General features: G+C 40.0%; 4 protein-coding genes across 4 annotated transcripts in view; 2 read left to right on the top strand and 2 right to left on the bottom strand.

Annotated features, from left to right (window-relative positions):
• smpd4 (sphingomyelin phosphodiesterase 4) overlaps positions 1-1,564 on the bottom strand; it is a 9,329-nt gene extending 7,765 nt beyond the window's left edge. The window contains exons 1-2 of the mRNA XM_028445969.1: positions 1,525-1,564; positions 1,013-1,035 (exon numbers count right to left, since the gene is read on the bottom strand). Of these exons, the coding sequence (XP_028301770.1) occupies positions 1,013-1,035; positions 1,525-1,564 (63 nt within the window). The remainder of the gene's footprint in view (positions 1-1,012; positions 1,036-1,524) is intronic.
• Positions 1,565-1,744: 180 nt separating this feature from the next.
• dynlrb1 (dynein, light chain, roadblock-type 1) lies at positions 1,745-3,431 on the top strand. The gene is made up of 4 exons (XM_028447571.1): positions 1,745-1,866; positions 2,872-2,947; positions 3,019-3,186; positions 3,264-3,431. The coding sequence occupies exons 1-4, from the start codon at positions 1,864-1,866 to the stop codon at positions 3,305-3,307; spliced, it is 291 nt and encodes a 96-aa protein (XP_028303372.1). The 5' UTR covers positions 1,745-1,863; the 3' UTR covers positions 3,308-3,431.
• Positions 3,432-3,981: 550 nt separating this feature from the next.
• map1lc3a (microtubule-associated protein 1 light chain 3 alpha) lies at positions 3,982-6,939 on the top strand. The gene is made up of 4 exons (XM_028446814.1): positions 3,982-4,153; positions 4,729-4,784; positions 5,740-5,846; positions 6,317-6,939. Exons 1-4 carry the CDS (start codon positions 4,114-4,116, stop codon positions 6,477-6,479), a joined length of 366 nt encoding a protein of 121 aa, XP_028302615.1. The 5' UTR covers positions 3,982-4,113; the 3' UTR covers positions 6,480-6,939.
• Positions 6,940-7,870: 931 nt separating this feature from the next.
• Positions 7,871-13,327, bottom strand: eif6 (eukaryotic translation initiation factor 6). The gene is made up of 6 exons (XM_028447031.1): positions 12,999-13,327; positions 10,920-11,005; positions 10,667-10,842; positions 10,423-10,599; positions 10,165-10,349; positions 7,871-8,142 (listed from the first exon to the last, which is right to left on the bottom strand). The coding sequence occupies exons 1-6, from the start codon at positions 13,103-13,105 to the stop codon at positions 8,133-8,135; spliced, it is 741 nt and encodes a 246-aa protein (XP_028302832.1). The 5' UTR covers positions 13,106-13,327; the 3' UTR covers positions 7,871-8,132.
• Positions 13,328-14,488: the final 1,161 nt, after the last annotated feature.

The raw sequence follows: 14,488 nt of genomic DNA, 5'->3' as shown, positions 1-14,488 counted from the left end.
GTAGTGTATATAGTGTAGTATATATAGTGTAGTATTTATAGTGTAGTATACATGGTGTAGTATATATAGTGTAGTATTTATAGTGTAGTATTTATAGTGTAGTATATATGGTGTAGGATATATAGTGTAGTATACATAGTGTAGTATATATAGTGTAGTGTATATAGTGTAGTATATATAGTGTAGTATTTATAGTGTAGTATACATGGTGTAGTATATATAGTGTAGTATATATAGTGTAGTATATATAGTGTAGTATATATAGTGTAGTATATATAGTGTAGTATATATAGTGTAGTATATATAGTGTAGTATATATAGTGTAGTATATATAGTGTAGTATACATAGTGTAGTATATATAGTGTAGTATACATAGTGTAGTATATATAGTGTAGTATACATGGTATATCATTTATTTGGGGACTGGGGACAAATACCTTCCGGCGTAATATGGTTATGTACTGACCTCCTAGACGGGTGCATAACAGTAGTATATATAGTGTAGTGTATATGGTGTAGTGTATATGTGTATTTAAAGGTGGAGATAGCAACTCTCAGATACCCCCCCCCCCCCCCCCCCCGCTTCTCTCTTGCCCTGCCTCCAAACTTTCCAAAGTCCCTCCCTCAGAAGCGCTAACAAGCTAGCGTTAGCCTGACAGCAACATCACAGTAATATAACATGCTCTGTTAAAAGCATATTACTGCAGCGCTTCTCTCTCTCTATGTGCACACACCTCAGCAGCAGCAACAACACTTACAGCACCCACACAGAGGCTGCTGTGCACATATGAACAACACATGCACTACATAGTTCTAGTGTAACAATTACAAATCAAACATAACGTAAATCAAGCAGCAGTAATTACCTTTCAAGTAGAAAAGTCACCAAAATGTGAGGGCAATCAATCAGCTCAGCTGTGAATCTCCGCCCCCAGGAATCAGAACGCAGGGAATCTCCTCCCAACAGAGTTCATTACAATATCAATTCACCCTTGGGTAGGCACTGCCTACCTTGTCTCCTCTGACTGCACTCACTGATATAATCAGATTATAACTGACAAAACAGACACTCTGTGGTTCTAGAAAAATGATCAGAGACATTTTTAACCACATGTTTTATTAATCATAATTAATATTAGTGAGTAGAAGGTGAGTGTGATCAACCATTCTCTATGTGACGTTCTTTAGTTTACCTTTAGTTCCTCGTAGCCATGGTAACCTCTTTTCCTTTGATTTACATTCAAACCTTATGATTTATGACATTATATCAGTGAAAGTGTTAGAAATGAGCTTTTAGTTTATTTTAGGAATTGTGTAGTTTTTTCACCACGACAGACGTCACTGACCTTCACAGCGTCAGATTATTACGTCACCTAGTGGAAGTGTGTCTTATTGTATAAACAAACGTAATCACCTTTTCCTAACTCCTCACCTAACACCTTTCCTTAACCATGTGACGTCCCACACAGGGTTAAGGAAGAGTGGATAGGAAAGGAGATAGGAGGGAATATTCGTACGCAGACCTGGGCTGGACCAAGTCAGCCATTCAGCATCAGTTACCATGGTGATTTATCCTGGTAAAAAGTTAACCAGTGTCTTAGTACAGCCCACAGAGAATAAACTATGTATATGTATTTTTTTTCATTTTATGTATTTTTTGCGGATTTTGAGTATTTATTTATTTTATTTTTTGTCGTTTTGTGTGTTTTCCTGGAGCCACATGCAGTTCCTCTTCCATCCACAGGTAGCGCTAATGCTAATGTGTTTATAGGTTAGCTTTAACCCACAGAGGAAGAGAACGGAACGAGTAGCTAACTGTCACTGTTGTTTCTCTGAGCTGAACTCACCTTCTCTAATCCATCATGGTGAGAAACTACCTCCATATTTTTTGTGTTTATCTGTAGTTGTGTGTTTAATGTGTTGCTGTGGTAACATTTGGCCATTACTGAGGCTATAGCCGCTGTGCTAACAGCAGCTAGCTTTGTTTGGGTGACGGGGTTGTGTTTCAACTGGTGACCGAGTCAACTGGAGACTGCTTGGCAGTAGTAACGGATCTTATTTCAGCTCAAAAACACGGAGCTGTTGGCTGAAAAGTATTTTATAGAATACATATAATAATTCCTATCTGTGTTTATTAAATCTACATGTTTTAATTAACATATTTAATAAACGGCAGCGGGCGCTGACTAAACGATGCTAATCTGATATTTCTAAAGTTTAAATGTTTAACAGGTATCTCATAAATGTCACTTTAATCCGATATAGTTTAAAAACATGTCAATAATATGTATGTTTAAAAAAACAAAACAACATTCACTGTCAAAAAGTCACCTTTGTGATGACTGTTGTCACCAGTTAGACCGGACACCAGTTGAATCGTAACACCGGGCGTCGTCAGTTTAGCTAAAACAGGATTTCTTTCCCCCCTTTTTTTTTTTACCCTAAAATGTTTAAAATATGATATTCAGGTTTAGCGTGATATTTTCTCATAATTTTGTTGATATTTATAATATATTTAAAAATAATAATAATATTGCCAATTCTGTTTGAGTAAATTAATTTAGTATTAAGTCTCTGTGTTAGCTGATCAAATCAAACTTTATTTATTTAGCACTTTACATATAAAATATAATTCAAAGAGCTTTATATAGGTTAAAAAAATACCCCACACAAACAATTCACAAGAAACCTCCCGCACGCACGCACGCACGCACGCACACACACAGCGTTTCCTTTGAAGCTTGACTTTGTTCTTTACATGTGATGCTGCATATTCTTCCCACGATGCACCATTCCTCCTGTGCCTCATCACTACATCCTGTTGGTGTTTTTAGAGTTGTTTGTTTGTTTGTTTGTTTGTTTGTTTTCAGGCTGAGGTGGAAGAAACGCTGAAAAGGATCCAGAGTCAGAAAGGAGTTCAGGGAATCATCATCGTCAACTCAGAAGGTGTTTGACTGCTTCAAAGCTTACTGAAGTACACACACTGAGTATTTATGTGTGTGTGTGTGTGTGTGTAGGTATCCCCATAAAGAGCACCCTGGATAACTCCAGTACGGTGCAGTACTCCGCCCTCCTCCACCAGCTGCTGATGAAAGCTCGCAGCACGGTCCGAGACATTGACCCTCAGAACGACCTCACTTTCCTCAGAGTGCGCTCCAAGAAGAATGAGATCATGATCGCCCCGGGTCAGTACCGGCTCACACCGGTTTCCACGGCGACGCCGACTCCTCCGTCGCTAACGTGGTCTTCTTTGTCTCCTCAGATAAAGATTATTTCCTCATCGTCATCCAGAACCCGTCGGACTGAAGGAGAGGGGGCGGAGTCTCTGTTTTATTTTATACATTCAATCATTCCAGGCTGCTTTGTTTGCGTTGTTGTTCAGAGTTACACACACGTCTGTGGACGATCAATAATTAAAAACTACAAAGTATGTTTGTCTTTCCCTTTTTATTTCAATAAACAGTCACTGATCCATCATTACACTGGTAAGAGCTGGTAATAATACTCACAGTATTAGTAACAATAGTAACCCCGATAATGATAATAATAATAGTAACAGTATCAGTAATAATGATAGTAACCCTATTAATAATAATATCAGTAATAATGATAGTAACCCTATTAATAATAATATCAGTAATAATGATAGTAACCCTATTAATAATAATATCAGTAATAATGATAGTAACCCTATTAATAATAATATCAGTAATAATGATAGTAACCCTATTAATAATAATATCAGTAATAATGATAGTAACCCTATTAATAATAATATCAGTAATAATGATAGTAACCCTATTAATAATAATATCAGTAATAATGATAGTAACCCTATTAATGGTAATATCAGTAATAATAATAGTAACCCTATTAATGATACTAATAATAGTATTAGTTATAATAATAGTAACCCTATTAATGATAATAATAGTATCAGTAATAATAATAACAGCTGTGTAATAAACAGCGTACGTCCCCTTTAAATCTACGTGTGACGTCACGGCTCAGGTTTAATTTTCTTGCTGCGGAGCCTCTGTATCTTCAGACCGACCTGAGCACAGACACACACCGAACAACCAGCGTTATTCTCCAGCCTGACACCCAGAGACATGCCGTCCGATAGGCCCTTCAAGCAGCGGAGGAGCTTTGGTAAGAAAGCTCTGGTTCTCCTGGAGCAGCGGCCGCTGTTAGCCGGGCCGTTAGCCGCCTAGCTCGGCCTCTTTGTTGACAAACACTCTGCTGTTGTTTACTTTGGCTGAAAAACTAAAAAATATATCATAATTATTACTACTATATATGAGAAGGAAATTATAGATATAATGGTAAGTTATGTAGATGTAAATTAGTGTTAAAATGTGGAACCAGTCACCGACCCCTCAGGCTCCGTCTTCCCCCGGAGGAAGAGCCTCCTCCTCGGCCACGGCTGTGTCGGACCCGCCGGTCCAGGGGCCGAGGCTCCGTGGAGCTAAACCATAACAGCTGACGCATCGGCCTGTAAACAGGGAGGAGCTCAGAGTAGAGCGGCCCGTCCTCACTGGGTGGAGAGTTAGTCAAGTGTCAGATGGTGATGTCACTGGTTAGAATGGACAACAGTGACGTCACGGTGTTTCGCTCAGTGACGGATCCTCACCCACAGGTTGAAAACTAGAACCTTGTAAATGTTCACACGTGAACAAAGGAGTGGTTTGTGCTCACAGTGACCTTTGACCGTGTGTGTGTTACAGCTGATCGGTGCAAAGAAGTTCAACAGATCAGAGAACAGCACCCCAACAAGATCCCAGTAAGACCTGAGATTGTGTGTGTGTGTGTCATACTGACTCTGTCTGTGTGTGTGTGTCATACTGACTCTGTGTGTGTGTGTATGTCATACTGACTGTGTGTGTGTGTGTGTGTGTGTGTGTGTGTGTGTGTGTGTGTGTGTGTGTGTGTATGTATGTCATACTGACTGTGTGTGTGTGTGTGTGTGTATGTCATACTGACCGTGTGTGTGTGTATGTATGTCATACTGACTGTGTGTGTGTGTGTGTGTGTGTATGTCATACTGTGTGTGTGTGTGTGTGTGTGTATGTCATACTGACTGTGTGTGTGTGTGTGTGTGTGTCATACTGACTGTGTGTGTGTGTGTGTGTGTGTGTGTATGTCATACTGACTGTGTGTGTGTGTGTATGTATGTCATACTGACTGTGTGTGTGTGTGTGTGTGTGTGTGTGTATGTCATACTGACTGTGTGTGTGTGTGTGTGTGTGTGTGTGTGTCATACTGACTGTGTGTGTATGTATGTCGTACTGACTGTGTGTGTGTGTGTATGTATGTCATACTGACTGTGTGTGTGTGTGTGTGTGTATGTCATACTGACTGTGTGTGTATGTATGTCATACTGACTGTGTGTGTGTGTGTGTGTGTGTGTATGTCATACTGACTGTGTGTGTATGTATGTCATACTGACTGTGTGTGTGTGTGTGTGTGTGTATGTCATACTGACTGTGTGTGTATGTATGTCGTACTGACTGTGTGTGTGTGTGTGTGTGTGTATGTCATACTGACTGTGTGTGTATGTATGTCGTACTGACTGTGTGTATGTGTGTGTATGTCATACTGACTGTGTGTGTATGTATGTCGTACTGACTGTGTGTGTGTGTGTGTATGTCATACTGACTGTGTGTGTGTGTGTGTGTGTGTGTGTGTGTGTGTATGTCATACTGACTGTGTGTGTGTGTGTGTGTGTGTGTGTGCAGGTGATTATTGAGCGTTATAAAGGAGAAAAACAGCTTCCTGTTCTCGACAAAACCAAGTTTCTGGTTCCAGACCATGTTAACATGAGTGAACTGGTGAAAATTATACGGTAACACACACACACACACACACACACACACATGATTAAACTCAATTTATTCATGTTAACTCATTCTAACTAATCTTAACTTCTTTAAGTTACAAATCTTTCTCTTATCCCACTCTTTCTTAACTTATTTTTGTATTTCTAATCTTAATTTATCCTGACATGAGTTCATTTACAAACCTTAACGCTATGTTATCTTAACTCATCTTAGTGTTACATCACTTTATCCTCATTTGTATTAATCTAACTTTACTGAGCATTTCTTGCCTTGAGTTATCCTTTATTTTTAGTTTATCTAAATATCTTAACTCATCTTAATTTGTCTTACCAGAACTTATCTGGTTTTCTTTTACTTTATTTTAATTTAACAAACTCAACTTATCCTAACTTAATTGATCCTAACTCATTTTTTCTGACATAAACTTGTCCTATCTTATCTGATCTTTGACGTTGCGTGTCATGTGACCCTCCAGTCGCCGCCTACAGCTGAACCCGACCCAGGCCTTCTTCCTATTGGTCAACCAGCACAGCATGGTGTCTGTGTCCACCTCCATCTCTGAGATCTACGAGACGGAGCGCGACGAGGACGGCTTCCTCTACATGGTCTACGCCTCCCAGGAGACGTTCGGCTGCTGATTACTGGCTGGCCCCGCCCCTCAGAGGCCGGCCCCGCCCAGTGTCTTTCCTTTCAGTGTCCCGTTGGACGTTAGTTTGCGTGTTTTGTTTGTTTTGGTCATGTGACCCTTAGGTTACTGTAACCATAGATATCTATAATATTATAGATATATATGACTGTAACCCTCACATTATGAGCACCTGCAATCTCACACTGCCCCTAGTGGCGTTACTGGGGCATTGCGTGGGTTAACGCTCACACACGTTAAACACAGGAAGTGTAGTTTGCACAGGATGAGTCGGCGTCTCACTAACGATGTTTAGCCACATGCATGTTTTTATATTTCACATCTGATTTAAAGCTTGTTTTTATCCCTAAAAACCAAAGCTGTGTTTGAATGAAGGATCATAATGTGGAACCGTGTGTGTGTGTGTGTGTGTGTGTGCGCCAATAAATGGATCAAAAGATGCCTTTGAATGATTCTCCTATTGATTAGTGATCACTGTACCAACAGAGAAACTCACAACAACAAACCATAAATATATTCAGACATGGACACATTTAAACTTCTGAACCTGAAGGGTTTGGAACTCGCCAACAGAAACAGGATGTTGCTCCAACATCACTTCCTGCTGTGGATAAACTTCAGCCCCTAAACTCTGCCCCTTGTGGAGAGAAGGATGTGATGGTATTATAGATTGACTGGTGGTCATGGTAACCCAGTGGTTCTCTAACTTTTTGGGTGTTCTCTACTTTGAATGAAGGGGAACCTAAAACCCCGCCCCTACACTCCCACTGACCCCAATAACCCTGACTAATACATTTTTTAATTTATTAAACCAACGAGACAAGTAACATATTTCATAATAAATCAAACTGTTTGAAAACCAAATTTAAAAGTGTTAATGACTAATTGCTATTAAAAAATACAAAAAAAAAAAAACAGGAAATAAAGGAACATTATTTACAATTTGTGGCAAAAAGCTTTAGAAAACTAAAGAGGAAAGTCATTTTAAACCATTATTTTTACACTTTAGTTCTTGTTCCATATCTAATAATTTAATGCTCTTAATTTCTGCTACATTTTTAGGTTCTCATTCTGACTTTTGTTGTGTTTAGTGTTATTGATGTCAAGACATTTGGTATGAAATTGAAGGTGGTTGCACTCCATCTGTCATACCTGTATTCCTCACCAGGGGACACGCCCCACACTTTGAGAAGCCTTGTGTTTGTGGATCATGTTATGTAATGATTCTTCTGTTATTTACAAGTTAATTGTATTTTATTCATCTTAAATTAAATCATGTCAGTGTAATGTTAGTATTAGAGCCTGTAGTACCACACACACACCTTTATGTGTCACTATTGATTATTACTAAAACATAGTCATGTGATCCACAGCAAACACTTGTTTCAACCTTCAAACAAACTTTATTGATCAGTACATCGTCACGAGTCACACTTCCTGTGCTTGTGGGAGCATTAGCATTAGCAACAGTCTGTTGTAGGGAGGCCACGCCTCCACCTGTGTCCGTGGTCAGCCAATCACACGTGAGCAGAGTAAAAAGATGAGGTTTTATTGGACCTCACACTGAGGTCACACAACAGCACAGTTACATCCTGACCCAGTACATCCAGGAACCAGCAGCACGTTGACGTCCTTCATGGAGAGGTTAGGCCATGCTGGGGACACACACACACACATTCTGATGATTAACTCTTTACAGCTCACACACACACACACACACACACCACAGGCTGTGTGTGTGTGTGTGTTCATGTACACACTGGCCATCATTTAACATAAGTTGTAACGTTCAGTTCACCATGTGCATTTGACCAAGATCTGATCTGGTTCAGATAATCTGGAAATAATTATTAAACTAATGTCAGTTGTTATTTAAACATAAACAGACACATTCAGAACAGATCTAAACACATTATTAAAACTAATTAAAGTAAATATAATGAATTTTATTAAAGCTCACGTTATTACAGAGAACACACACACACTATGGGGGGTGAATCATTCTAAATTCACACACACCAGTGTAACACACGTGTACGTGTCTAACTTTCACTAAACTTACCTAATGTCAGTAGTTATGTGTAGTGACAGGTGTGTAGTGTGTGAAGCTATAGTGATCATGTGACCTTCACTATGTAGCACCGTCTGTGTGACATGTAAACATTTAGAAAATAATTGTCAGGCGTACACACGTATGTATGTCAGTAAGTGTGTGTGTTGTATCCTGTCCAATCACAGCAATGATCTGACTCAGTGTGTAACACTACAGTCACTACCACTCTATGGACAGGTGTAGTGGCACAGACTGTAACCAGACTAAATGGTGGTCTGTTATACACACACACACACACCTGTGTTTACATGTCACGTAGACGGTGCTACATAGTGAAGGTCACATGATCACTATAGCTTCACTCACTACACACCTGTGTCTACGTGTGACTGATATATTTATGTTGTTAGGTGTACATCCAGGTGTGGTGTAGGTGTGTGTACACTTTAATGTGTATATACATTAACGTGTTAACACGTCTGCAAACACACTTGTGTATTGAGCCCGTCTACACATTCTAAGTCTATGGAAATGTAGATCAGACGTACAGACTCAGGGTACACGTTCGTTAGACTGGTGCGCATTAATTTAGAATGGATCCACCCCCCATACACACACACACACGTATGCATACGCATGATCTCATTCATGATTTAAAATAAACTTGAATCTGTTTCTAATGTGCTGCAGTATGTAATCAATAATGTGATGAATTACAGGTAAAATTGGTTAAAGGCAAAATAAACAGACAAAAAAAAAACAACATTTAGTCATTTTAAGGCTTTGAAAAGAGCTTTTTTAATTTATTTTAATGTGATATTTATTGTCTAAAGCGTGTGGACAGAGGACGATATTAACCTCATATTTCTGTTTCTCTGATGTGTAGTTGTTCTCAGTGCACACAGGGGGGCAGACGTCACCTGATCAGTAGCTGATTTATACGGTGGCCCCACAGCGACAAACACCAAAACGCTGCTAAACTCTACCTTTAAGTCCAGTTTGCCAGTGTTTGTTTGACCTCAGTGGGCGGAGCTTCTGAACCAGGAAGATTTAAGGACGTATTATGTTAATGACAATATAATCCAGCAACATTGGTGTGCTGTGATTGGTCAGATACCAATGATTATAAATGTGTTCTAAGACACAGTGTGATCTCACGTTTACAAACCAGGTTTTTGTCTGTTACCTGCACACATCCTCATTTATCACCTGTGTGTGTAAACGTGAGGTCATAATGTGTAGGACAGGACCAACGTGTGATTTATGATCATTGGTATCTGGACGGAGCTCAAACCTACATCCTTCACTTTATGGAAAATAAGTGAAATGTTTCTCCTCCACAGCCTGAAAACATTAATATAAGTGTTTACATTAGTTCTGAATGTGTGATACATTATGTTTAAATCTTTTTTATGACTTTATTTTCAGACTCAGTCACATTAGAATGTGCTGCTCCACTAATCCACTCACATGATCTACATGAGATCAGATCACACATACTGTAGATCTGATCACATCTATTGATCAATAGAGTGTGGTCAATTTAGTGCACCGCTCAGATCTGAACGTACGAACAGTTCATATTAATATACTACGACCTGTGTGTGTGTGTGTGTGTGTGTACCTGTCTATCAGTGAGTCTCTCATGCTAGTAGCTATATCTGACTGCGTGCTGTTTTCACTCAGTCTGAAAACGCTCTCTATGACGGACACTTCAGTGCTGGTCGTGTCCAATCCACAGAAGGCGCACCAGTCGTTGACAACCATCCCCGCTGCGATCACCTCACTGCCTCGGTTCACCGTGCCTGCCTGTGACACACGTACACACACAGCAGTGAGGACACACACAAACACACGGAGGGGGCGTGGCCCCAGCACTCACCACCAGGGGGACCTGTAGCAGTGAGGACAGCTCATCCTGGTCCTGGATGGAGGTCTTTGGGTGAACGAGGCCCCCCTGGTTACTGAAGGCACAGTAGGACCCCACCAGGACCTGCTCTGCCACCGTCTGACGAAACACCTCCACCTTCAGAGTGTCTGCTAGCACTTCCTCCGTCTCCTGAGGACAGTAAGCACCGTTAGCACAGTGCTCACTGTGTGACAGAGTGTAGGGGGCGGGGCCTCACCCGGTCCAGGTCTGGGTGAACCAGAGCTACGTAATCATTGCAGGCGATAACGTTTCCTAGCGCCGACAGACGCTCCTCCACCCTCTGGATACGCACGGCGTCCGGGAGGCTGTTCCTCATGTGCTGCAGCTCCTGGTCCGTGGTGTTGTTGGGAACCAGCAGACCATGACGGTTCGCTGTGGGCGGGGAAACAGACATTCACCATAGACGCACCAATAACAGCGGCTGGGGGCGGAGCCAGGCGGTCACTCACCCACACACATCCTGCCAATGATCCGACAGCCAGCAATGGAGGCGTGGACCACGGGAACTGTTTCTGAGAGCTCACCTTCAAACACACTGACACACACACAGGATTGGTCAGAACAATGGTGTGGGAGTGGCTTGTGCTGTTAGGGTCAGATGAGTGCAGTCTGATACAGTTAGTGTTGAAGGAAATAAGATCTGATATAATTAGTCATTGTGATGTCATGTCCGATGTCACAGTACAGCAGAGGTTCCCAACCTATGGGTTGTGACCGCTACATCCAGCGGCTGGTACAGAGCCTCGTACCAGCGGTGTCCGCCAACAGAGGAGATGTAAGCGGTGTGATCAGAAGCAGGAACAGGGCTAGCAATCAAGCTAAAAGCTAATCCTCAGAAAAACACTGCTTCCTTCCATCCTGTGTTCTAATGTCTGTTCCCTGGAGAACAAACTAGAGCTGGATTTAAATGTAAAACAGGAGATGATGGTGGTGATGTTTACATAAACATCAATAACAACTGGTGTAACAATGGTGAGTTAGTCACATGTCACTGCTCTACTGATGTAGAACTAATGACTATAAAATACAGACATTATTCTTCCTGATCTGTTAGAACTTTTGTCAGTCTATAAAACTCTATGATTTTCACGTTCTGACTGATTAGTACAGCCAGAAACACGGCAATAGTTCACCATTTCCTCTCAAAGTTCGGGATTTGCTTGTTTGTGTGCTGTTTGTAAACTGGCTGCTTATCTCCAAAATGGCGACTTGCGGGTTAATGATGCGCCGTGAAAACCCTCTATATGCCGCCCGTACCGGTGTTATAGTTTAAGTGGCGACCATTTTAACTGGCGACCGACTTCCGGTAGCGTGGCTTGTTGCCACAGCAATGGCAGATGTGTTCAAAAAGGACCAGGGTGCATAGCTGCCCGCGTTGATGCCGGGTAGCTTTTATTCACGTTGTACAACTGTTTAAAGTGTTAATATGTGATTGTGTTTGTAGCTCTGTGTGCGGACGCGTTACATGTAGAAAAGCAGACTTCTCGGTGCAAAGTGGACTCACCACGGCTGTTGTAAACAGGAAGTTACGTGTCTCGCACTTCTTCATCCCTATGTGTTTCTACAAAATCTACAGTCTGTATAATATGATGAAACAATAAAACAATAAACACGTATATGATCTGTGTCATACAAATAAATAAACAAACTGTTGAATTGCTTCCACTGGGGATCGATCCTTCATCAATGAGAAAAAATCAAATCTTTACATTCGCTGCATTAACCACTCGACCATTGATCAGCTTGTAATAAATGGTTCTAATCTTTACATATTGTTTTTATTGGAGGTCGCAGAGGAACTGCACTATTTCCATGTTAACTTGTGACCACGTTTACCTGAATTTACACACAGAGAAGATATTTCATCATTGTTTTTGTTCACAAATCACTAAGAATATTTTTCAAACAATCTGTGGAGCCAAACTTCAGCCTTCACTGTCCAGAACTATGACTTTGTTTCGGACTTTGTAAACTTTACAATTTATGTAAAGTTTACAATTTATCACTGTGACCTGAAACCTTTGATTGTAGTAGTGAAGATTTGATTTTTTCTCATTGATTAAGGATCGATCCCCAGTGGAAGCAATTCAACAGTTTGTTTATTTATTTGTATGACACAGATCATACACGTGTTTATTGTTTTATTGTTTCATCATATTATACAGACTGTAGATTTTGTAGAAACACATAGGGATGAAGAAGTGCGAGACACGTAACTTCCTGTTTACAACAGCCGTGGTGAGTCCACTTTGCACCGAGAAGTCTGCTTTTCTACATGTAACGCGTCCGCACACAGAGCTACAAACACAATCACATATTAACACTTTAAACAGTTGTACAACGTGAATAAAAGCTACCCGGCATCAACGCGGGCAGCTATGCACCCTGGTCCTTTTTGAACACATCTGCCATTGCTGTGGCAACAAGCCACGCTACCGGAAGTCGGTCGCCAGTTAAAATGGTCGCCACTTAAACTATAACACCGGGCCATGTACCGAGCCATTAACCGGATTATTAACCGCGCTCACCTGTAGAAGTTCTCGGATCCTCCGATGGCCACCAGGCAGTAGGTGTTGGTGAGTTTAGCGAAGCAGCCCACCTCGTTGTTCTTCTCAAAGGAAGTTCTGACCGCCATGACGCAGCGGATAGTGAATGTTTAAAGGTGTGGGTTCGGTAACGATCAGCAGGCCCGTCACGTGCTCACCGACTTATCCTCGCGCCCGTTTGCGGAAAATAAACAATGTTTATTTAAAAAAAATCTCCTCACGGCCGATGAAACACGAGCTCCGGAACACCCACGTGTTGACTTCCGCTTTACGTTCCAAACTGTGACGTCATTCTTCTTCTCTGGGATTAATGGCGGGTCCTAGGAGGTGATGCTGCCCCCTACTGTACTTTTCTTTCTTTTACAGAACAGAACAAAACTCAGGGAAAACATGAAACAAATACAGACAGAATGTTGGAGACACAGGAAACAGTTGTTTATATAAAAGCAGTTATTTCACCTCTTTTGTTCTTATTGATTTCTTTGATGATAATCGATGTGTTTTTTCTTATATGAATGTATCACTAAATCCTTTCCTGTAACATATAAGGAGTTTAAATAAATGTCAAAGGCTATTTCTTCAGGCACAACTTAACTTTTAAAAGGTCATCTAAAATATCAAATATACAAACCAAATCACCCTTTTGTTAAGTGGTGTTAAACTAACTGATAAAAAGAGTAAAAATGAACATATAAGAAAATAAATCCTTCTTCACAATAAAATACACCCAGAGATAAAGCAATTTGGAACTCACATCATGAAAATATAAAGTGGAAAAAGCTTGATTATGCCCCTTTCAATTTTGTATATATAATAAAATCAGAGAAGTATATTTCAAAATTTTAGACAACATTTATCCCCGTAAATGTTCATTTCCAAATATACAGATAAGAGCAATAAATGCACATTTAGTTTAAACGAACCTGAAACGACTACATTTATTTGACCTCTGCCAATTTACTTTATTATTCTGGAATGTGGTTAATGATTATGTTTACAACACAACCAAAAACATGATCAAAAATAACATCAAAAGATTTAATTTTTTTCTTCAAAGAAAAAACAAGTCAATAAATTTCATAATTTGACTCATAATGTTAATGGAAAATTCCTTATTCATAAATCTAAATTCTCAAACACCTTCCAAATTTTCATCTTTTTCTAATAGAGTTTAGACATTATATTAATAGTTTAAAGTTTTTTTCCCCTTTTTTAGGGTTAATTGGTGGTTTAATAGTGACATTAGACGTAAGTAACGTCAGACAAACATTATTTTTCTTGTTCCATTTTTCAAACTAAGTTTATTCACATTCAAGTCACAGATTCCTTTAAACCCAAGATCTAACAAAATTATTCTGCTTAAATTTTTCTAATCAGAGTGTTTTTAAAACATAATGTATCTGAAAAATACAAATGTTTGCAAAAATGTTATATTTTAAAACAAAAAATATCCATCCATTACGACTGCATAT

Source organism: Gouania willdenowi, chromosome 5, assembly GCF_900634775.1.
Source record: "Gouania willdenowi chromosome 5, fGouWil2.1, whole genome shotgun sequence".
Lineage (NCBI taxonomy): Eukaryota > Metazoa > Chordata > Actinopteri > Blenniiformes > Gobiesocidae > Gouania > Gouania willdenowi.
This window is presented reverse-complemented; position numbering and strand designations above follow the sequence as displayed.